At 36.3% G+C, this 22,860-nt stretch overlaps 1 protein-coding gene across 27 annotated transcripts in view; it reads right to left on the minus strand.

Moving 5' to 3' along the window:
• RIMS2 (regulating synaptic membrane exocytosis 2) overlaps positions 1–22,860 on the minus strand; it is a 647,490-nt gene that overhangs the window by 231,777 nt on the left and 392,853 nt on the right. For all 27 annotated transcript variants that reach the window (XM_049853946.1, XM_049853942.1, XM_049853937.1 and 24 more), the window contains one exon: positions 3,340–3,408. In XM_049853946.1, the coding sequence (XP_049709903.1) occupies positions 3,340–3,408 (69 nt within the window). The remainder of the gene's footprint in view (positions 1–3,339; positions 3,409–22,860) is intronic.

The following is a 22,860-nucleotide window of genomic DNA, read 5'->3' on the forward strand; positions in this document are numbered from 1 at the left end:
AAGAATCAGGACAAGGAATCCATTCTGAGTTTTCTTTAATGCAGGCATTGACTCTTGGCCTGAATCTTTTAGCTGGTTGCTAAGCGTATTTAAGGTAATGTTTTTCTTTGTTGTTATGTTAGGGATATGGAAAGAATGGCTCCAGACGAGAGTTTTGATGCAAGGGGGTCTTATCAAAACTACCCATGCAGGTTGTTTCCCGATGATGTTTGCCACAAGCAAGTTCTGTAAGATATATTGCCTAGTTAACAAAACTATTGTGAATTTGTACATAACTGCACTTAAGGAATGCTTACACACTGTAATCTCAGGAAATCTATGTCCAAAGATAGTTAATCAGTACCTTGCTATTTTCCTTGTAGTCCTTTTACAGAACTGGCTGTGTTCTGTCATTATCTTGTGACAACTTTGTAACCTCCCTGTAAGCATGTACTTCCAGTTATCCCTCATAATCAATCAGCTAATCCCACCTATGCCTTTTGAACCAACAATGTTAGAGCCCTCACTTTGAGTAGTCCCACCTCAACTTTCTTAATTTTTATAATTTTCCTCTGAACCAATCAATTCTTGCTGTAGCTCCTTGTACAAGCCCTGTAACTAGGCGTGTGTGCCGACCACACCTTGGAGTCATTGGTTTCATTTCAGTGGAGCCCATGTTTCTCCATCAGAATGCATTTAGCTTTCAAAAGATCTCTTTCATTTTACTTTGAGTCTCAGAATTTTTCCTCAGTGACAAATCAAAGTTTCAACTTACTCTGTACAATAATGTTGCCAATGCAAATGTCAAAATTACCCCTGACTTGAGTTAATCAGAACAATCAAAATAAAGAATATATGAAAAATTGTACTTCAAAATTACCTCTGACTTGAGTTAATCAGAATAATCAAAATAAAGAATACATGAAAAATTGTACTTCAAGCATGGGTAATTTTCAAGATATCTGCCTTGCAAACTTAGAAAAACAATTAATTTTTCAATAAAATTTGAATTGAATAAAGCAGCAAAACTGTTCCTTCTTGAGAAAAGGTTAAAAGGTCAGGTTAAAAAGGGTTATGAAAGGCTGTAACTGATACCCTGAATTTGACAGATACTCAATCTGTAGATAAAAACAAATATTTGTGTATGGACTACAAAGTATAAACAGATGTGACGGTGTAGGAGCTTATACTATGTAGTTATAAGTATTTAAAATGTTAGTTAAAAACTAAGCATTTTCATCCTTTAATCACGCAAGGGGTACACTATATATACGTATATATGTAATTTACGTTTGAGATGCCTTAAGAACAATTTTGCAGAGAATATCAGATTATTTTTATTGACCTAATAGTCCTTAAATTACTTGAAAAACTATTGACTGAAGCATTTATTCTCTCTTAAAACTAGTTTTAATTGCAGATCTTAAAACTAAAAGGCTATAAAGAAAAGGAAACGTAAGATACATATTTAACAGAATAAATGTATTTGTTTTAGTTATCATGATACTCATGCAAATTTAATTGCTACACCATTCAAGTGATGAGTCTATGAAAAGTTAACATTCCAGAAACTACAATACAATAACCTTGATTTTGGTGTTCATATGGAGATGACTTAGGAATTCCTAATAATGACAGAACTCAAGGAGCACTTAATGTATTATTAAGGTGTAGTATATCATGAAAGAATTACATTTCAAAACCACACTGGATTTCAAAATAGCAAAAAACAGGCTATTGTATAGCAGTCATCTCTCCTCAATGGATTATTAAATAATATTTTTTACTAGATATATCTGCATAGGCAGAAAAAAAATGTGAGCATAGGAAACAATTTTTTAGTATATGTTTCAACTGTGTAGGTTTTCTAAATACTATTCTGTAATTGAAAACCCTGGTGGCGTGGTGGTTAAGTGCTATGGCTGCTAACCAAAGGTTTGGCAGTTTGAATACGCCAGGCGCTCCTTGGAAACTCTATGGGGCAGTTCTACTCTGTCTTATAGGGTCGCTATGAGTCGTAATCGACTCGACGGCACTGAGCTTGGTTTTTTTTGGTTTTTGGATTCCGTAATTACACACACAAAAAAAAATTCCAAAGAGCATTAACCCAAATAATGAAAGATCCTATAAAGTTTTTCCCAAAAGATACAATTCCTTTGACAGGATTAAAAGTAACAAAAAGATCATATTAAGTAAATTTTTCCATTCTGAAAGCAGAAAATGAAAGAATTGAGATATACTAAATAGGACAGCAAGATGAAAGAGTTTAGTGGTTTGAAAGGAAATATTCTGGATGAAAAAAATCTGATGTGACTAGATACTTAAAAACTATAAGTGGAATAGTCAATTAACAAAAGAATTGAACACAAATAGAAAAAGACTGCAACTATCTCAGAGCAAGAGATCATGGGGAATATTTTTTAAAACCGCTTTATTGAGGTACAATTTATTTAATTTAAGAACCATATAATATAGAAAATATTTTGCAGACTTAGTAAATTAACATATTGTTCACCCTTTGTGAAAAAAAATGCAGAAAAATACTCGTTAGGTTTTTAAAAAAGTGGTACACCAACAGCATTCTATTGACTTATACTATAAAAAAATTCGTCAACAAAAAATGCTGTCATTGATACAATTGCAGCATGTTTCATATACAATAGAACATTTTGTTAAGAGTAAAATTAGTTATAATTACAAGAACTTTCAGTTAATTAACCCTTAAGAAGAATAGAAGCAAAACATTTTATAATATTAAGGGTAATACATATACACACAAATAAATAAGAACATTTTTTCTGGATTTATAGAAAAAGCAGTTACCTGAAATATTAAATCTTTGGATACATTTCTAACCATAAATAAGATTAGGCAATATTTTAAACTACATTACTGCATTTTTAAAATGTACCTAAACAGGAAAATAACATCATGATAGTTAATCAATGTAACAATGATAAAAAAAATTCAAAAATGCCCATTCGAATATTTGACATATTAGGTATGTTACTCATGTTGAAAAGATTGCGTCTTCTTCTTTTTTTTTTTTAAATGTTAGTGTGGCATAAAAGAGTTTCGATTATGAAATAACTCCTCAAATTTACAGTAAAATCATTATTTGGTAATCTAACAAATAGAAAATTTATAAATATTTACTTCTCCAGCATCTTTCAATATGAATTTACAATGTAAGAACTGGTACAGGTGTTAGCGCAACTGGAATTATTCAGAGTTTGTTTAAATTGCCAAAAGCTCACCATAAAATTATTTCTGGGAGTGAAAACAAGTTATTTCTTTCTCATTTGTTTTTTGAAATAATAGTAGCTCCCTTCTTAATATTATAAAATGGGAAATTCTTACCTGATACCACACCAATTCCATCATCACAGTCATAGTCAGAGACTTCACTATCACTTATTCTTTTTGACCCTATGAAGCAAACGATAACAATAATTAAAATTGCTGTTTATGTAAGAAAAACAAAAAAAAAACACACCAACCTGAAAGACAAATGAAAAGATTCTGAATGAAACATTTGAAAATAAAAAAAGTGTATCTACAAGAAAAGTCATCAACACTTATTTTCACACAAATTTCATGATGTGCTAATGTGGGAAATGAGTTAGCTATACAAGAGTTATTCTTGAAAGGTATATGATGAAGTTTATAAATGGTTTTAAACTTGAAATAATACTAAGTACTAAAGAATATATGTAAATGATCTGAAGTTGACTGATAAAATCTATTGGAAAATATCTAAGTCAAGTCAATTTTAGATACTTTTGGACAAAGGCTGTTGAGTCTAGGTAAATTTCAAAACATAAGAAATGCGTTATTTTCAAAAACATGCATTTTTTTTATATGTGTGACTATTAAATTGAGTATATCCAATATTTTATTTTTCAACCTTACAGACAAAAGCACAGTTCAGAAAAGTAAACTCACTGAAGACATCTTAAACTTTCTTTTTTTCTATTTAGTTGAGCTGTTTCTCTATTGATTTGAGAAGACAATGAAAAATAAATTATTCATGAAACTGACTACTACATCTAAACTGTAAATTGTGTTATATTTTCTAAAAAGTAGCCTAAGACGGAACAGTAATAATTATAATTCAAGAGGGCCATGTTTGTGTTTTCCCTTACAAACCTATAACAAAATTTTTAAATGTTAATTTTACTATGGCAAATATAGCATTGAATTGAAAAAACAAGAGCTTTGAGGGCTAAAGCAGATACTGATTTCACACTTACTTATGAAACATACGCCATATATAAATAAACATATTATCATTTGTTTTTTAATGTATTTTTTCTCTGACATGAGTTTCAAGAATGGACACAGCTTTCCCTTTCTTGGTATCATAAAACTTTTAATGATGAATGAGCACAATGTTGCTTACAAAAAATGATATATTTGTGTGTCTTCTTACATGACAAGTTATTCATTAGACTGAACTCAGGTATCAGAAAATACATACTTTCCTGTAAACCATGAGAGCTCATGTTGCATCTGAAGTAGGTATTATTAAAATATTCCAGGAATGCTCTATGATATTTCCAACCTCCTCTTAGAGATACTCTATAAATTTTTTTCTTTTGTTTGAATCCCTGCCCTAACTGCAATTCTTGTTTTCCCTATTAATGATTAAAAAGAAGACAGCTATTTGTTGTTTATCATGTGGTCCCACTGAATAAACTATTACTACTATTTTCCTTCCAAATCCTTGTAATAATGCCTTAGATCCAATCAAATCTGAGGCTCTTCTATTGCCCTAATATTTAAACTAGAATTATCTGACAACATTCCTAAGATTAGGTACAAAATGATTTATAGAATTAGGACATACATTTTAAATGGACTTGGGATAGAGAAAAGGTCATGCAGATTGGGCCAGTGAGGTGAGACTTAAGGAGAATTGCTACCCAGCTTATAATACGGTTCTACCAATCCTCAAAGACAGGGAAAGATTGGTTTCATGTGTATGTTCATTATAGTTCAGTTCTAGATATTTTCTTTGTTGGTCTATAAGATACTTTTACCATATTTCATCAAATTTAGGATACCACTGACTGAGTGATGCATCAAAATTACAGAGATGATAGAGTTTGAAAAAAATGTATATTACAATAGAAGTATACATTCTTTTTCATTTTCATATGTATGGGTATAATTTATCTTTGCTTTAATTGACCTAAAAACACTTAGGTTGGAGACGGTAGTCTCTAATATGCCAATTCTTTGAAATTTGTCAAAAAAATAAATTATGGAATAGCATATTAATAATTCTTAAAAGTGTTTCAACTGCCCTGACAGGGAACACAACAGAGAATCTCTGATGGAGCAGGAGAACAGTGGGTTGCAGACTTCAAATTCTCATAAAAAGGCCAGACTTAATGGTCTGAGACTGGAGGGACCCCGGAGGTCATGGTCCCCAGACCTTCTGTTAGCCTAAGACCGGAACCATTCCCAAAGCCAGCTCTTTACACAGGGATTGGACTGGACTATGAGACAGAAAATGACTGGTAAGGAGTGAGTTTCTTGGCTCGAGTAGATACATAAGACTATGTGGGCAGCTCCCATCTGGAGTGAGATGAGAAGGCAGAGGGGGCAGGGGCTGGCTGAATGGACATGGGGAATACAGGGTGGAGAAGGAGTGTGCTGTCTCATTAGGGGAAGAGCAACTAGGAGTAGATAGCAAGGTATATGTAAGTTTTTGTATGAGAGACTGACTTGATCTGTAAACTCAAAGCAAAAAAAAAAGTTAAAAAAAATGTTTTATGGCTATAACAAGAATGTAAATTCATTCTTAGGTGCAGAGTTCTTTATTTGTCCATGAGATTGAACTTCTTAATTATGTTGATGATTCTTCTGTATCCTCACTAAATTTTTATTTGCTATGTAATCAATGACTGAGAGAAAATTATTTTGAAATCCCCTTCAATTTATTAATTTTTCTCCCCGGTTTTCCTCTAAATATACTAGAGCTATTTCATTATATGTATGTAAGTTTAAAATTATTACGACAGACTCAAAAAAATAATTTGACAAAGTTCAAAGCCCATTCATGATAAAATGCCTTAGCAAACAAGTAACAGAAGGAAATGTCCTCAAATTGATAAAGGGCATCTAAAAAAATCTACGGCTTACATCATACTTAATTATAAAACACTGAATGTTCTCCCCCAAGACCAAGGACAAGTCAAGGATGTTCACTCCAGCCCCTTCTATTCAGCATTGTACTACACGTCCTAAACAGTGCAATAAGGCAAGGAAAAAAATGAAAGGCACACAGATTAGAAAACAAGAAGTAACATGATTATGTAAATAAAAAATCTTAAGGAAGCTATAAAAAGGTATTAAGAATAAGTGAATTTGGCAAGATTGCAGGATACACAGTCAATATACAAAATGAATTCTATTTCTTATATAATAACAATGACAAATTAATTTCAAAACCAATATCATTTACAATAATACAAAAAATAATTCAGGAAAAATTTAACAAAAATATGCAAAATACTGATGCCAAAAACAACAAAACAATACTAAGAGAAATTAAAGAAGATCTATAAAAATGGAAGACTTTTCCTGCAAAGTTGGAAGCAAGAAATATTGGAATAACATTGTCAGAGAGCTGAGAGAGAAGGGCAGTCATTCATAGCTAAACTTTCTATCAGTAATGAAAGAGAAATAAATATATATTGAGAAAAACTCAGTCTACCATTCCCAGTTCTTCACTGAAGACACTTCTAAAAAAAAATTTTTTTAAATTTATCCCAGAAGAAAGGGATTAAATGCAAATAAATAAATAAATAAATAAATAAATAAATAAATAAATAAGCAAGCAAAGAAAGTGGTAAAAAATTAGTTAAACTCAACCAAGCACTGATACATAAAAATGATAATAGCTATAATAATATAATTACAGGTAAAGGTTAAACTCTGGTAGTAACATGCTAGATGGCAAGAGTGGGGGCAATCAGATTTTAATATTTTCATGAAGTTTAGAAAGAAGGTAGAGATGTTAATTAAAGTTAGACTTTGTCAAGTATGCATGTTAAAATTTCAATAGAAACTATTAAAAGAACAGAAATTAAAAATAAAAATCTGAGTGTGTAAAATAATGACAATATGTTACTCTTTATGTTAGGAAATAAAGAAAAATTATCTACATACATTTGTTTATGTGTACATAGAATATCTCTGCAAAAATACAGAAACTGGTAACCATGGTTCATTTGAAGATGCTTGAGGGAAAGAGGTGCACTGTATGCACTTTTGAGTTTAAACCATCTGAATATATTACTTGATTCAAAAATTTCCAAACATTTCATTTGTAGATGAAAAGAATGTATATTCTCTATTTGGTGGGACAATGTTCTATCAGTCCCTGTTGATCAGCTGCACAGTTCAAGTTCCTGAGAGGCTGTCACGGAGACTGAGGTTTTCCAATTCTCCTTTCAATTCTTACTGCTTTTTCAAATAGTAAGTCAGTTTTAGTAAATCAAATCTATGCTTTTGGTTTTTTGGTTCCGGCTCTTGATGAAGGTCTTCCCCAAAACAACCGCAGGTGATTTACATACAATAAAATCTTCTCCTGCAGCTTCTTCCAAAACACATCTGCAGCTACACAACAAAGAGCACTAGTTTCTTCTGTAGGTCACCCATAAAATCCAGATTAGAGGTGATGAGAGACAGATGCATCTCATTTGTTCTCACAGGTTCCAGTGTATCCTCAGAGATTCCAGTTTTCCTTGATTTTCCCATTTTACATACATTTTTGCTACCCAACCTGTACTTCACCTAGTTACTTTAAGGACCAACTACAAAGTGCAAAGTCTACAGTCTTCCACAAACTGTTTCACTAGCTCTCTTTGCAGTCCCTGGAAAGTGATTTTCCAATCATTTTCTTACAAACTTCTATATGTCTTAGAGTCTCCCACAATTACGTAAAGTTTAACCCTTATAATAAATCCCTTATTCCATAACACTCATAGTAACTAGACCTCCTTGACTGAATTTAACTTATGTTTAAGTCCTTTAATTCATCTGAAGTTTATCATTTTGTACAAGATTTTTTGCACTATTTTTTCCTTGTGGATAACACTTTTTATCCAGATCATTTACTGAATAGTTTGTTCTCCTGTTCCACCCCTTGATCTGACACGTTATCTCAGATACTTATATAAAATAGTCTGCTCTTTACCTTATTCCATTGATTAATTTACTTCCATGCCAGTTTTTTCTTTCTTTTAGGATTACTCTACTATTAATAATTTTTGGATTGCAGAAACTCTCAAAGTTGCAACTGCTGACATTCTTCCTTAGAGACATGTTTACACTTTTAAGTGATGATTTCTGACAAATATCAATAATCAAAGCTTAAAAATCTATAAAAATATGGTAAATTTATTCCAAAGTAAGTAGAAGAAGGAAATAGGGAAGATAAAAAAGCAGAAATCAAAACATTAGAAACAGTAAAACAATAGAGAAAATCTATGAAACTAAAAGCTTTTTCCTTAAAAAGATCTATAAAATTGATAAACATCAAGCTGCACTTATCAAGAAAAAGACAAATACCTAACAATAGCACATATAGGTATTTACACACCAGATATGAGACTATACATTCATAAAAAGATTTGTACAAGAATATTCAGAGCAACCTTGTTCATGTTAGCCAAAAATCAGAAATAGTCTGGGTGTCTATTAATCAGAGATTAGATGAACAAATAGCTATTTATCCACATAATGGAATACAACTCAGCGAAAAAAAAAAGGAATAAACTGCTGATACATCTAAGAAAAAGGATGAATCTCAAAATCATTATGCTGAGCAAAAGATGACAGACACAAATGAGTACATACTGTATAATTCCATTTAGTTTTATGTAAAATTCTAGAAAAAGTCAATCTACAGTAAATAGATGGTGGATCAGTGATTGCCTGGGACCACAGGTGGGGCTGGAGGTTGAATGGGAAGGAGCTAAAGGAACTTTTGTGGAAATAAACGTGTAGTTTGTGCTCACGTTTGTCAGTTTATCAAAATGGGGATTTCAGAACAGTTAATTGTGTTTATGAGGAAACTGTACATAGATCAAGAGGCAGTCATTCAAATAGAACAAGGGGATACTGCATGGTCTAAAATCAGGAAAGGTGTGTGTCAGGGTTGTATCCTTTCACCACACTATTCAATCTGTATGCAAAGCAAATAATCCAAGAAGCAGGACTATATGAACAAGAACTGGGCATCAGAATTGGAAGAAAACTCATTAACAACCTCCGTCATGCAGGTGACACAGCCTTGTTTCCTGCAAGTGAAGAGGACATGAGGCACTTATTGATGAAAATCAAAGATCACAGCCTTCACTATGGATTGCACCTCAACATAAAGAAAACAGAAATCCTCACCAGTGGACCAATAAATAACATCATCATAAATGAAGAGAAGTTTGAAGTTGCCAAGAATTTCATTTTACTTGGATACATAGTCAACACCCATGGAAGCAGCAGTCAAGAAACCAAACAATGCATCTCGTTGGACAAATCTGCTGCAAAAGACTTCTTTAAAGTGTTAAAAAGCAAAGATATCACCTTGAATACAAAGGTGCATCTGACCGAAGCCACGGTGTTTACAATTGCCTCAAACGTGTGTGAAAGCTGGACAACAAATAAAATCAAAGAATTAATGACTTTGAATTGTGGTGTAGGTGAAGAATACTGAATATGTCATGGACTGCCAAAAGAACAAACAAACCCGTCTTGGAAGAATTACTGCCATTATGCTTCTTAGAAGCAAAGATGGCGACACTGTGTCTCACATGCTTTTGGACATACTCTAGTCCCTAGAGGACATCATGCTTGGTAAGATAGAGGGTCAAAGAAAAAAGAGGAAGACCTTTGACAAGATGGATTGACACAGCTGCTCCAACAGTGGGCTCAAGCATAAGAATGATTGTGAGGACGGTGTAGGACCGGGCAGTGTTTCATTCTGTTGTACGTAGGGTCACAATGAGTCGGAACTGACTCAATGGCACCTACCAACAACAACCACATAGTTTGTGGTAGTCATATGGGCATATACATTTATTAAAACTCATTGAACTCTGTGCTTAAAACGGGGCATTTTATTGTATGTAAATCACACTTCAATAAAATTGATTTAAAAAAATAAACCAAAAAAAAAAAAAACCCATCACCTAGCTATTAATTAAAATTAATTTAGAGATGTTATCAACACATATAAATTAAAACTATGACTTTAAAGTAGGTCTTCAGGGCTTATTAGCAAAGAAAATTAAGAAGATTAAACAGATTTTCAATATTAATAGCACGGTAACGAAAGTACCCATTTTTCAGTTAGGCATAGATTGATATTCTGATATCACCCTTTATGAACAGTGTAAACTTGGCTTCTCCTCAGTTCACTTTTCTCATCTACAAAATGGGATTAATGATATTGACATTGCAGGTAAAGACACAGATCAGTATCAACTCCTCCAAGAAGTCCACACTAATCTCTATAATCTTAGGTAGTATTCTCTGGGAGAGAGGAGATGAAGAGGCAAGATGGGACAAGGGAAGAAATAGTCAGGAAGATGGTGGAAGATTGGAAACTATGCTGAAGACACCACGGATCACCATATTTTTATGCAAATAGTGCGTGCCTTCTACATTTATTTGCCAAACATGCCCTCCTCCCTCAAAGTATTTCAGTAAGCACACTGCCCTGTGGTGAGGGAGCTAACTTTTAATAGGACTGGTGATGACGTCTTACCAATAAAATAATCTGCTTTCTTATCAAATAAATCACTTGTATTTTCTCCCACTCTCAAACTTCAGTAATTCTATTATATAGAGAGAGAGAGGGAGAGAGGACAGAGAGAGAGAAAAAATTTTTAGTGCAAATCAATAAAGGGACGTGCTTAAGCATGAAGCATGAAGAAAATGCAACAGCTCAATGAATGAATTAGGTTGACTATAAGTTTCCTGGCAATTGACAGAAAACTGTATGTGGTCTTTGAGTTTCCACAAACCTTATAATTAATGATATTTATATGTTCAGCCCTTAACACACTAACTTACAATTGCTCAAGAAAGAGCTTCTGTGTATACACAAATGAATACAATTGCAGTACAATCAATAAGATGGTAAATATTATGGAAAAATAAGCCAGTAAAGTTTACCTGTGTTTTATTGACTATGCAAAGGCATTTGACTGTGTGGATCATAACAAACTATGGATAACATTATGAAGAACGGGAATTCCAGAGCACTTAATTTTGTTCATGAGGAACCTTTACATAGATCAAGAGGCAGTTGTTCGGACAGAACAAGGGGGTACTGATTGGTTTAAAGTCAGGAAAGGTGTGCACCAGGGTTGTATTCTTTCACCATACCTATTCAATCTGTATGCTGAGCAAATAATCCGAGAAGCTGAACTATATGAAGAAGATCGAGGCATCAGGATTGGAGGAAGACTCATTAACAACCTGCGTTATGCAGATGACACAACCTTGCTTGCTGCAAGTGAAGAGGACTCGAAGCACTTACTAATGAAGATCAAAGACCACAGCCTTCAGTATGGATTGCACCTCAACATAAAGAAAACAAAAATCCTCACAACTGGACCAATGAGCAACATCGTGATAAATGGAGAAAAGACTGAAGTTGTCAAGGATTTCATTTTACTTGAATCCACAATCAACAGCCATGGAAGCAGCAGTCAAGAAATCAAAAGACACATTGCATTGGGTAAATCTGCTGCAAAGGACCTCTTTAAAGTGTTGAAGAACAAAGATGCCACCCTGAAGACTAAAGTGCGCCTGACCCAAGCCATGCTATTTTCAATCGCATCATATGCATGTGAAAGCTGGACAATGAATAAGGAAGACTGACAAAGAATTGATGCCTTTAAATTGTGGTGCTGGCGAAGAATATTGAATACACCATAGACTGCCAAAAGAACGAACAAATCTGTCTTAGAAGAAGTACAGCCAGAACGCTCCTTGGAGGCAAGGATGGCGAAACTGCGACTTACATACTTTGGACATCTGTCTTAGAAGAAGTACAACCAGAATGCTCCTTAGAAGCAAGAATGGCGAGACTGCTTTGGACATGTTGTCAGGAGGGATCAGTCTCTGGAGAAGGACATCATGCTTGGCAGAGTACAGAGTCAGCGAAAAAGAGGAAGACCCTCAACGAGGTGGATTGACACAGTGGCTGCAACAATGAGCTCAATCATAACAACAATTGTAAGGATGGCTCAGGACTGGGCAGTGTTTCATTCTGTTGTGCATAGGGTCACTAGGAGTCAGAACCGATTCAACAGCACCTAACAACAACAAGCCAGTAAAATTTTATCCAATATTTGAAGTATGTGCAAAAATAACATGATGTGTAGAAGTTACAGATAATAAAACTCCTTATCATCACTTTGAATATTCTCATCTACTTCTTTCAGTTCTGTTCTCATTGTTAGGTGCTGTCAAGTCAGTTCCGACTCATAGCAACCTCGTGCACAACAGAACGAAATGCTGCCCGGTCCTGCGTCATCCTTAAAATCATTGTTATGCTTGAGCCCATTGTTGCAGTCACTGTGTCAGTTCTCGTTGAGGGTCTTCCTCTTTTCTGCTGACCCTGTACTTTATCAAGCATGATGTCCTTCTTCAGGGACAGATCCCTCCTGAAAACCTGTCCAAAGTATGTAAGACGCAGTATTGCCATCCTTGCTTGTGAGGAGCATTTTAGTTGTACTACTTCCAAGACAGATTTGTTCATCCTTTTGGCAGTCCATGGTGTATTCAACATTCTTCACCAACACCACAATTCAAAGGTGTCAAATTCTTCTTCAGTCTTCCTTATACACTGTCCAGCTTTCACACGCATATGATGCGATTGAAAATAGCATGGCTTGGGTCAGGCGCACCTTAGTCTTCAAGGTGACATCTTTGCTTTTCAACACTCTAAAGGGGTCCTTTGCAGCAGATTTGCCAAATGCACTGGTCCATCTTTTGGTTTCTTGACTACTGCTTCCATGGGCATTGATTGTGGATCCAAGTAAAATGAAATCCTTGATAACTTCAAACTTTTCTCCATTTATCATGATGTTGCTTATTGGTCCAGTTGTGAGGGTTTTTGTTTTCTTTAAGTTGGGCTATAATCCATACTGAAGGCTGTGGTCTTTGATATTCCTCAGTAAGTCCTTCAAGTCTCCTCCACTTTCAGCAAGCAAGTTTGTGTCATCTGCATAACGTAGGTTGTTAATGAGTCTTCTTTCAATCCTGATGTACCTTCTTCATATAATCCACCTTCTCAGATTATTTGCTCATCATACAGAATGAATAAGTACGGTGAAAGGATACAACCATGACACACACCCTTCCTGACTTTAAACCACGCAGTATCCCCTTGGCCTTTTGGAACGACTGCCTCTTGATCCATATAAGGCTTCCTCATGAGCACGATTAAGTATTCTGGAATTCCCATTCTTTGTAATATTATCTATAATTCACTATGATCCACACAGTGAAATGCCTTTGCATAGTCAATAAAACACAGGTAGGGATCTTTCTGTCATTCTCTGCTTTTAGCCCGGACATGTGACATCAGCAATGATATCCCTGGTTCCACATTCTCTTCTGAACCTAGTTTGAATTTAAAAGGCACTTTAGCCTGGAAGTTTCATTGTGGGAAATTCTGTAACCAAAAATTCAATTTACATAGTATAAAGATATTTAAGTTATGCTTTCTTCTTAAATGAGCCTTAATCATTTGTGTCTTTCCAGGAAATTTTATTTCATCTAATTGTCAATTATATAAGCATAAAGTTGTTAATTCTTACTATCCTTTTAATATTTGTAGACTGTAGTGATGTCACCTGTCTTTTTCCTGATATGGATAATTTCAGTCTTCTATTTTTCCCCAGATCATTCTCTTACACCTGATCTTCAGTTTTACTGATTTTGTTGAATTTTTTTTCCCATTAGTTTCCACACTGATTTTTATTATTAGCTTTCTTCTAATTAATTTGTGTTAATTTACTCTTTTGTTTTTAGCTTCTTTTTTTTTTTAATTAATTTTTATTAAGCTTCAAGTGAACATTTACCATTCCAATCAGTCTGTCACATGTAGGTTTACATACACCTTACTCCCTTCTCCCACTTGCTCTCCCCCTATTGAGTCAACCCTTTCAGTCTCTCGTTTCGTGCCAATTTTGCCATCTTCCCTCTCTCTCTATCTTCCCATCCCCCCTCCAGTCAAGAGTTGCCAACACACTCTCCAGTGTCCACCTGATTTAATTAGCTCACTCTTCATCAGCATCTCTCTCCCCCTCACTGACCAGTCCTTTTCATGACTGATGATTTGTCTTCGGGGATGGTTCCTGTCCTGTGCCATCAGAAGTTCTGGGGAGCATTGTCTCTGGGATTCCTCTAGTCGCAGTCATACCATTAGGTATGGTCTTTTTATGAGAATTTGGGGTCTGTATCCCATTGGTCTCCTGCTCCCTCAGGAGTTGTCTCTTGTGCTCCCTGACAGGGCAGACATCGATTGTTGCCGGGCACCAACTAGTTCTTCTGGTCTCAGGATAATGTAGGTCTCCGGTTCATGTGGCCCTTTCTGTCTCTTGGGTTCTTAGTTGTCGTGTGACCTTGGTGTTCTTCCTTTGCCTTTGCTCCAGGTGGGCTGAGACCAATTGATGTATCTTAGATGGCCGCTTGTTGGCATTTAGGACCCCAGGCGCCACCCAAAGCAGTTCTTATCTACTGATTGATCAATAAAAAGCCCTCTCCCTCCCTCCCTCCCTCCCCCCTTTGTAACCACAAAAGTATGTGTTCTTCTCCGTTTTTTCTATTTCTCAAAATCTTATAATAGTGGTCTTATACAATATTTGTCCTTTTGCAACTGACTCATTTCGCTCAGCATAATGCCTTCCAGATACCTCCATGTTAAGAAATGTTTCAGAGATTCGTCACTGTTATGCCTTCCAGATACCTCCATGTTATGAAATGTTTCAGAGATTGGTCACTCTTCTTTATCGATGCGTAGTATTCCATTGTGTGAATATACCACAATTTATTTACCCATTCATCCGTTGACGGACATCTTGGTTGCTTCCAGCTTTTTGCTATTGTAAACAGAGCTGCAATAAACATGGGTGTGCATATATCTGTTTGTGTGAAGGCTCTTGTTTCTTTCTCTAGGGTATATTCCGAGGAGTGGGATTTCTGGGTTGTATGGTAGTTCTATTTCTAACTGTTTAAGATAACGCCAGATGGATTTCCAAAGTGGTTGTACCATTTTACATTCCCACCAGCAGTGTATGAGAGTTCCAATCTCTCCACAGCCTCTCCAACATTTATTATTTTGTGTTTTTTGGATTAATGCCAGTCTAGTTGGTGTGAGATGGAATCTCATCGTAGTTTTAATTTGCATTTCTCTAATGGCTAATGATCGGGAGCATTTTCTCATGTATCTGTTGGCTGCCTGAATATCTTCTTTAGTGAAATGTGTGTTCATATCCTTTGCCCACTTCTTGATTGGGTTGTTTGTCTTTTTGTGGTTGAGTTTTGACAGAATCATGTAGATTTTAGAGATCAGGCGCTGGTCTGAGATGTCATAGCTGAATATTCTTTCCCAGTCTGTAGGTGGTCTTTTTACTCTTTTGCTGAAGTCTTTAGATGAGCATAGGTGTTTGATTTTTAGGAGCTCCCAGTTATCTGGTTTCTCTTCATCATTTTTGGTAAGGTTTTGTATTCTGTTTATGCCCTGTATTAGGGCTCCTAGGGTTGATCCTATTTTTTCTTCCATGATCTTTATCGTTTTAGTCTTTATGTTTAGGTCTTTGATCCACTTGGAGTTAGTTTTTGTGCATGGTGTGAGGTATGGGTCCTGTTTCATTCTTTTGCAAATGGATATCCAGTTATGCCAGCACCATTTGTTAAAAAGACTATCATTTCCCCAATTGACTGACACTGGTCCTTTGTCAAATATCAGCTGCTCATACGTGGATGGATTTATATCTGGGTTCTCAATTCTGTTCCATTGGTCTATGTGCCTGTTGTTGTACCAGTACCAGGCTGTTTTGACTACTGTAGCTGTATAATAGGTTCTGAAATCAGGTAGAGTGAGGCCTCCCACTTTCTTCTTCTTTTTCAGTAATGCTTTGCTTATCCGGGGCTTCTTTCCCTTCCATGTGAAATTAGTGATTTGTTTCTCTATCCCCTTAAAATATGACATTGGTATTTGGATTGGAAGTGCGTTATATGTATAGATGGCTTTTGGTAGAATAGACATTTTTACTATGTTAAGTCTTCCTATCCATGAGCAGGGTATGTTTTTCCACTTAAGTATGTCCTTTTGAATTTCTTGTAGCAGAGTTTTATAGTTTTCTTTGTATAGGTCTTTTACATCCTTGGTAAGATTTATTCCTAAGTATTTTATCTTCTTGGGGGCTACTGTGAATGGTATTGATTTGGTTATTTCCTCTTCGGTGTTCTTTTTGTTGATGTAGAGGAATCCAAGTGATTTTTGTATGTTTATTTTATAACCTGAGACTCTTCCAAACTCTTCTATTAGTTTCAGTAGTTTTCTGGAGAACTCCTTAGGGTTTTCCATGTATACGATCATGTCATCTGCAAATAGTGATAGCTTTACTTCCTCCTTACCAATCTGGATACACTTTATTTCTTTGTCTAGCCTAATTGCCCTGGCTAGGACTTCAAGTACAGTGTTGAATAAGAGCGGTGATAAAGGGCATCCTTGTCTGGTTCCCGTTCTCAAGGGAAATGCTTTCAGGTTCTCTCCATTTAGAGTGATATTGGCTGTTGGCTTTGCATAGATGCCCTTTATTATGTTGAGAAATTTTCCTTCAATTCCTATTTTGGTAAGAGTTTTTATCATAAATGTGTGTTGGACTTTGTCAAATGCCTTTTCTGCATCTATTGATAAGATCATGTGGTTTTTATCTTTTGTTTTATTTATGTGATGGATTACATTAATGGTTTTTCTGATATTAAACCAGCGTTGCATACCTGGTATAAATCCCACTTGATCAGGGTGAATTATTTTTTTGATGTGTTGTTGGATTCTATTGGCTAGAATTTTGTTGAGGATTTTTGCATCTATGTTCATGAGGGATATAGGTCGATAATTTTCTTTTTTTGTAATGTCTTTACCTGGTTTTGGTATCAGGGAGATGGTAGCTTCATAGAATGAGTTGGGTAGTATTCCGTCATTTTCTATGCTTTGAAATACCTTCAATAGTAATGGTGTTAAGTCTTCTCTGAAGGTTTGGTAGAACTCTGCAGTGAAGCCGTCTGGGCCAGGACTTTTTTTTGTTGGAAGTTTTTTGATTACCGTTTCAATCTCTTTTTTTGTTATGGGTCTATTTTTAGTTGTTCTACTTCTGAATGTGTTAGTTTAGGTAGGTAGTATTGTTCCAAGAATTTATCCATTTCTTCTAGGTTTTCAAATTTGTTAGAGTACAATTTTACGTAGTAATCTGAAATGATTCTTTTAATTTCATTTGGCTCTGTTGTGATGTGGTCCTTCTCGTTTCTCATTCGGGTTATTTGTTTCCTTTCCTGTTTTTCTTTAGTCAGTCTGGCCAGTGGTTTATCAATTTTGTTAATTTTTTCAAAGAACCAGCTTTTGGCTTTGTTAATTCTTTCAATTGTTTTTCTGTTCTCTAATTCATTTAGTTCAGCTCTAATTTTTATTATTTGTTTTCTTCTGGTGCCTGATGGATTCTTTTGTTGCTCAGTTTCTATTTGTTCAAGTTGTAGGGACAGTTCTCTGATTTTGGCTCTTTCTTCTTTTTTGTATGTGTGCATTTATCCATATAAATTGGCCTCTGAGCACTGCTTTTGCTGTGTCCCAGAGGTTTTGATAGGAAGTATTTTCATTCTTGTTGCTTTCTAAGAATTTCCTTATTCCCTCCTTGATGTCTTCTATAACCCAGTCTTTTTTCAGGAGGGTATTGTTCATTTTCCAAGTATTTGATTTCTTTTCCCTAATTTTTCTGTTATTGATTTCTAGCTTCATTGCCTTGTGGTCTGAGAAGATGCTTTGTCATATTTCCATGTTTTGGATTCTGCAAAGATTTGTTTTATGACCTAATATGTGGTCTATTCTAGAGAATGTTCCATGTGCACTAGAAAAGAAAGTATATTTTGCAGCAGTTGGGTGGAGAGTTCTGTATAAGTCAATGAGGTCAAGTTGGTTGATTGTTGTAAGTAGGTCTTCCGTGTCTCTATTGAGCTTCTTACTGGATGTCCTGTCCTTCTCCGAAAGTGGTGTGTTGAAGTCTCCTACTATAAATGTGGAAGTGTCTATCTCACTTTTCAATTCTGTTAAAATTTGATTTATGTGTCTTGCAGCCCTGTCACTGGGTGTGTAAATATTTAATATGGTTATGTCTTCCTGATCAATTGTCTCTTTTATCATTATATAGTGTCCTTCTTTATCCTTTGTGGCGGATTTAAGTCTAAAGTCTATTTTGTCAGAAATTAATATTGCTACTCCTCTTCTTTTTTGCTTATTGTTTGCTTGATATATTTTTTTCCATCCTTTGAGTTTTAGTTTGTGTCTCTAAGTCTACGGTGTGTCTCTTGTAGGCAGCATATAGATGGATCGTGTTTCTTTATCCAGTCCATGACTCTCTGTCTCTTTATTGGTGCATTTAGTCCATTTACATTCAGCGTAATTATAGATAAATAAGTTTTTAGTGCTGTCATTTTGATGCCTTTTCATGTGTGTTGTTGGCCATTTCATTTTTCCACATGCTTTTTTGTGCTGAGACGTTTTTCTTAGTAGCTTGTGAGATCCTCATTTTCATAATGTTTAACTTTGTGTTTGTTGAATCGTTACGTTTTTCTTGGCTTTTTTCTTGAGTTATGGAATTGATATTGCTTTTTGTGGTTACCTTATTATTTACCCCTATTTTTCTAAGTAAAAACCTAACTTGTATCCTTCTATATCACCTTGTATCCTCTCCATCTGGCAGTTCAATGCCTCCTATATTTAGTCCCTCTTTTTGATTATTGTGATCGTTTATCTATGGATTTCCATGATTTCCTGTTAAGTGTATTATTTTGTTTATTTATTTATTTTTTAGAATTAATCTTAATTTGTTTGTTTTTGTGCTTTCCCTATTTGAGTTGCGTTGATATCAGGATGTTCTGTTTTGTGACCTTGTATTGTGCTGGTACCTGATATTATTGGTCATCAGGCCAAACAATCTCCTTTAGCATTTCTTGCAGTCTTGGTTTAGTTTTTGCAAATTCTCTAAACTTGTGTTTATCTGTAAATATCTTAATTTCTCCTTCATATTTCAGAGAGAGTTTTGCTGGATATAGGATCCTTGGTTGGCAGTTTTTCTCCTTCAGTGCTCTGTATACGTCGTCCCATTCCCTTCTTGCCTGCATGGTTTCTGCTGAGTAGTCTGAACTTATTCTTATTGATTCTCCCTTGAAGGAAACCTTTCTTTTCTCCCTGGCTGCTTTTAAAATTTTCTGTTTGTCTTTGGTTTGGGCAAGTTTGATGATAATATGTCTTGGTGTTTTTCTTTTTGGATCAATCTTAAATGGGGTTCGATGAGCATCTTGGATAGATATCCTTTCGTCTTTCATGATGTCAGGGAAGTTTTGTGTCAGGAGTTCTTCAACTACATTCTCTGTGTTTTCTGTCCCCCCCTCCCTGTTCTGGGACTCCAATCACCCGCAGGTTATCCTTCTTGATAGAGTCCCACATGATTCTTAGGGTTTCTTCATTTTTTTAAATTCTTTTATCTGATTTTTTTTCAGCTATGTTGGTGTTGATTCCCTGGTCCTCCAGAAGTCCCAGTCTACATTCTAATTGCTCGAGTCTGCTCCTCTGACTTCCTATTGCGTTGTCTAATTCTGTAATTTTATTGTTAATCTTTTGGATTTCTACATGCTGTCTCTCTATGGATTCTTGCAACTTATTAATTTTTCCACTATGTTCTTGAATAATCTTTTTGAGTTCTTCAACAGTTTTATCAGTGTGTTCCTTGGCTTTTTCTGCATTTATCCTAATTTCATTTGTGATATCTTTAAGCATTCTGTAAATTAGTTTTTTATATTCTGTATCTGATAATTCCAGGATTGTATCTTCATTTGGGAAAGATTTTGATTCTTTTGTTTGGGGGGTTGGAGAAGCTGTCATGGTCTGTTTCTTTATGTGGTTTGATATGGACTGCTGTCTCCGAGCCATCACTGGGAAACTAGATTTTCCAGGTAATCAGCTAAAAAAAAATGCAGTCAGATCCCTATCTGAATTCTCCCTCTGGCTCCGGGTATTCGGATGTTAATGGAGCTGCCTGGGGAGGGTGGGGGAGGGATCAGAGAGCTAGGAGTGTTGCACCACAGAATATAGAGCTGATCCCCGCGTTCACGCTCCGCTCCCGTCCGCCAAAATCTCGGCGGGACGGCTCCCCGGCTGGGACACTACTCTCCCCGCTCCGAGACCAGTCACTTCCTCCCGGGGACTTCTCCGTCCGGTGCACGGCACCGCTCGTGCGAACTGGGTGGCCGTCTCCCGCACGAATGGGTGGGCCCGCCCCCACGGTCTATTCAGGAGAATATTATTGGACCCCGCGCTCACGCTCTGCCCGCTTTCGCCAAAATCCCAGCGGGACGGCTCCCCGGCTGGGACGCTGCTTTCCCCGCTCCGAGACCAGTCACTTCCTCCGGGGGACTTCTCCCTCCGGTGTGCCGCACCGCTCGCGCGAACTGGGTGGGCATCACCCGCACGACCAGGTGGGCCGGCCCCCGGGTCAATTCAGGGGAATATAATTGGACCCCGCGCTCATGCCCCGCCTGCTTTCGCCAAAATCCCAGCGGGACGGCTCCCCGGCTGGGACGCTGCTCTCCCCGCTCCAAGACCAGTCACTTCCTCCTGGGGAGTTCTCCCTCCGGTGTGCCGCTCCACACGCGCGAAATGGGTAAGCGTCCCCCCGCACGAACGTGTGGGCCCTGCCCCGGGGTCGCTTTAGGGAAATATTGCTGACCCCCACCCTCGCGCCCTGCCCGCTTCCCGCCAAACTCCCGGCGGACGGCTCCCCGGCTAGGACACTGCTCTCCCCTCTCCAAGATCAGTCACTACCTCCCGGGTGCTTCTCCCTCTGGTTGCGCCGCTACGCCGCCCATGCCAACCAGCTAGACTCCCTCCCGGGATGGGTTCGGGGGGGTAGGGCTGGGCCCCTTGTCTGTGCCATCTGCCCCCCTGGGCTTCTGCCCCAGATCGGGCTCCGAAGGTCACCTGCCTGGTACGCTGGCTCCTAGTTCTGAAAACGGTCGCTGTCTGCCCGTATTTGTTCGTTTTCCATCTCTAAGTCTGTGCTTGTTGTTCAGAGTTCGTAGATTGTTATGTATGTGATCGATTCACTTGTTTTTCCGAGTCTTTGTTGCAAGAGGGATCCGCGGTAGCGTCCACCTAGTCCGCCATCTTGGCCCCGCCTCCTGTTTTTAGCTTCTTAAGGTGAAAATAGGTCATTGATTCGAGATACTTCTTTTTCTTCTAACATATGTGTCCAGTGCTATAAATTTCCCCTTATATTCTGTGTTAGTAGCATCCCATGAATTTTGATATGCTGTGTTTGCATTTCTCTCAGTTCAAAATAAGTTCTTTCTTTTTAACTTCTCCTTTGACTCATGGTTATTTAAAAGTATATTATGTAGTTTCCAAATATATGCAAATTTTACAGAAACCTCTCTCTTATTGATTTCTAATTTAATTCTATCATGGTCAATAATATATTTGGTGTAACCTAAATACTTTTAAATTTATTAAGATTTTTTGTTTTAGGTCATCATATGGCCCATTTTGATAAATGTTCTGAGTGCATATAAAAGTATTCTGGTGTTCTTGGAAGAGTATTCCATAAATGTCGAGTAGGTCAAATAGGTTGATAGTGTTTAAGTCTTCTATATCTTACTGATTTTCTCTTTACTTGTTCTATGTATTATTAATAGTATTAAAACTTCTGCTATAATTAAGTTTTGTCTATTTCTTCTGTAGTTTTATTACTAATTTAAAAAATTGAAGCATAATTTATATTACATAAATTTAATTGGTTTTAAGTATAGAATTTAATAATTTTTAGTAAAGTTTCAGAGTTGTGCAAACATCACCACAATCCAATTTTAGAACATTACCATCACCCCTCAACAATCTCTTACACTCGTTTTCACTCACTCTCCATTTCTACCCACAAGCTGACATTAAAGATCTACAGAGCTGCCTTTTCTAGACATGCTATACAAATGGAATCAAACAATACATGGTCTTCTGCATCTGGTATCTTTATTTAACATAATATTTTTGAGGTTCAGCCACACCGTGGCTTTTAAAAATAGTTGGTTCCTTTTTATTGATAGTAATCCCTTCTATGCATACGCCACATTTTATTTATTCATTTGGGTTATTTCTACTTTTTGTCCATTATGAATATGCTACTATAAATGTTCAAGCATTTGAGAGGACACTTGTTTTCATTTATCTTGGGTATATCCATAGGAGTTGAATTGTTTGGTCATATGGTAAATTTATTTTTGACTGTTTAAGAAACTACCAAAACAGGTTGCAGCACTATTAAAAATACCCAAAAGTTGAAAACACCTGAAACATCCATCAACTGATAAATGGATAAGTAAAATGTACTATATGCATACAATGGAATATTACTCAGCCATAAAGAGGAATGAAGACCTGACGCATGCCACAGCATGGATGAATCTAGAGGACGTTATGCTGAGTGAAATAACTCAGACATTAAAGGATAAATAGGTATGATATCACTTAAATGCATAGAGACCATAAGTAATTAGTGGTTACCAGGGGCAGAAGTGAGGCGG

Source organism: Elephas maximus, chromosome 15 (assembly GCF_024166365.1).
Source record: "Elephas maximus indicus isolate mEleMax1 chromosome 15, mEleMax1 primary haplotype, whole genome shotgun sequence".
NCBI lineage: Eukaryota > Metazoa > Chordata > Mammalia > Proboscidea > Elephantidae > Elephas > Elephas maximus.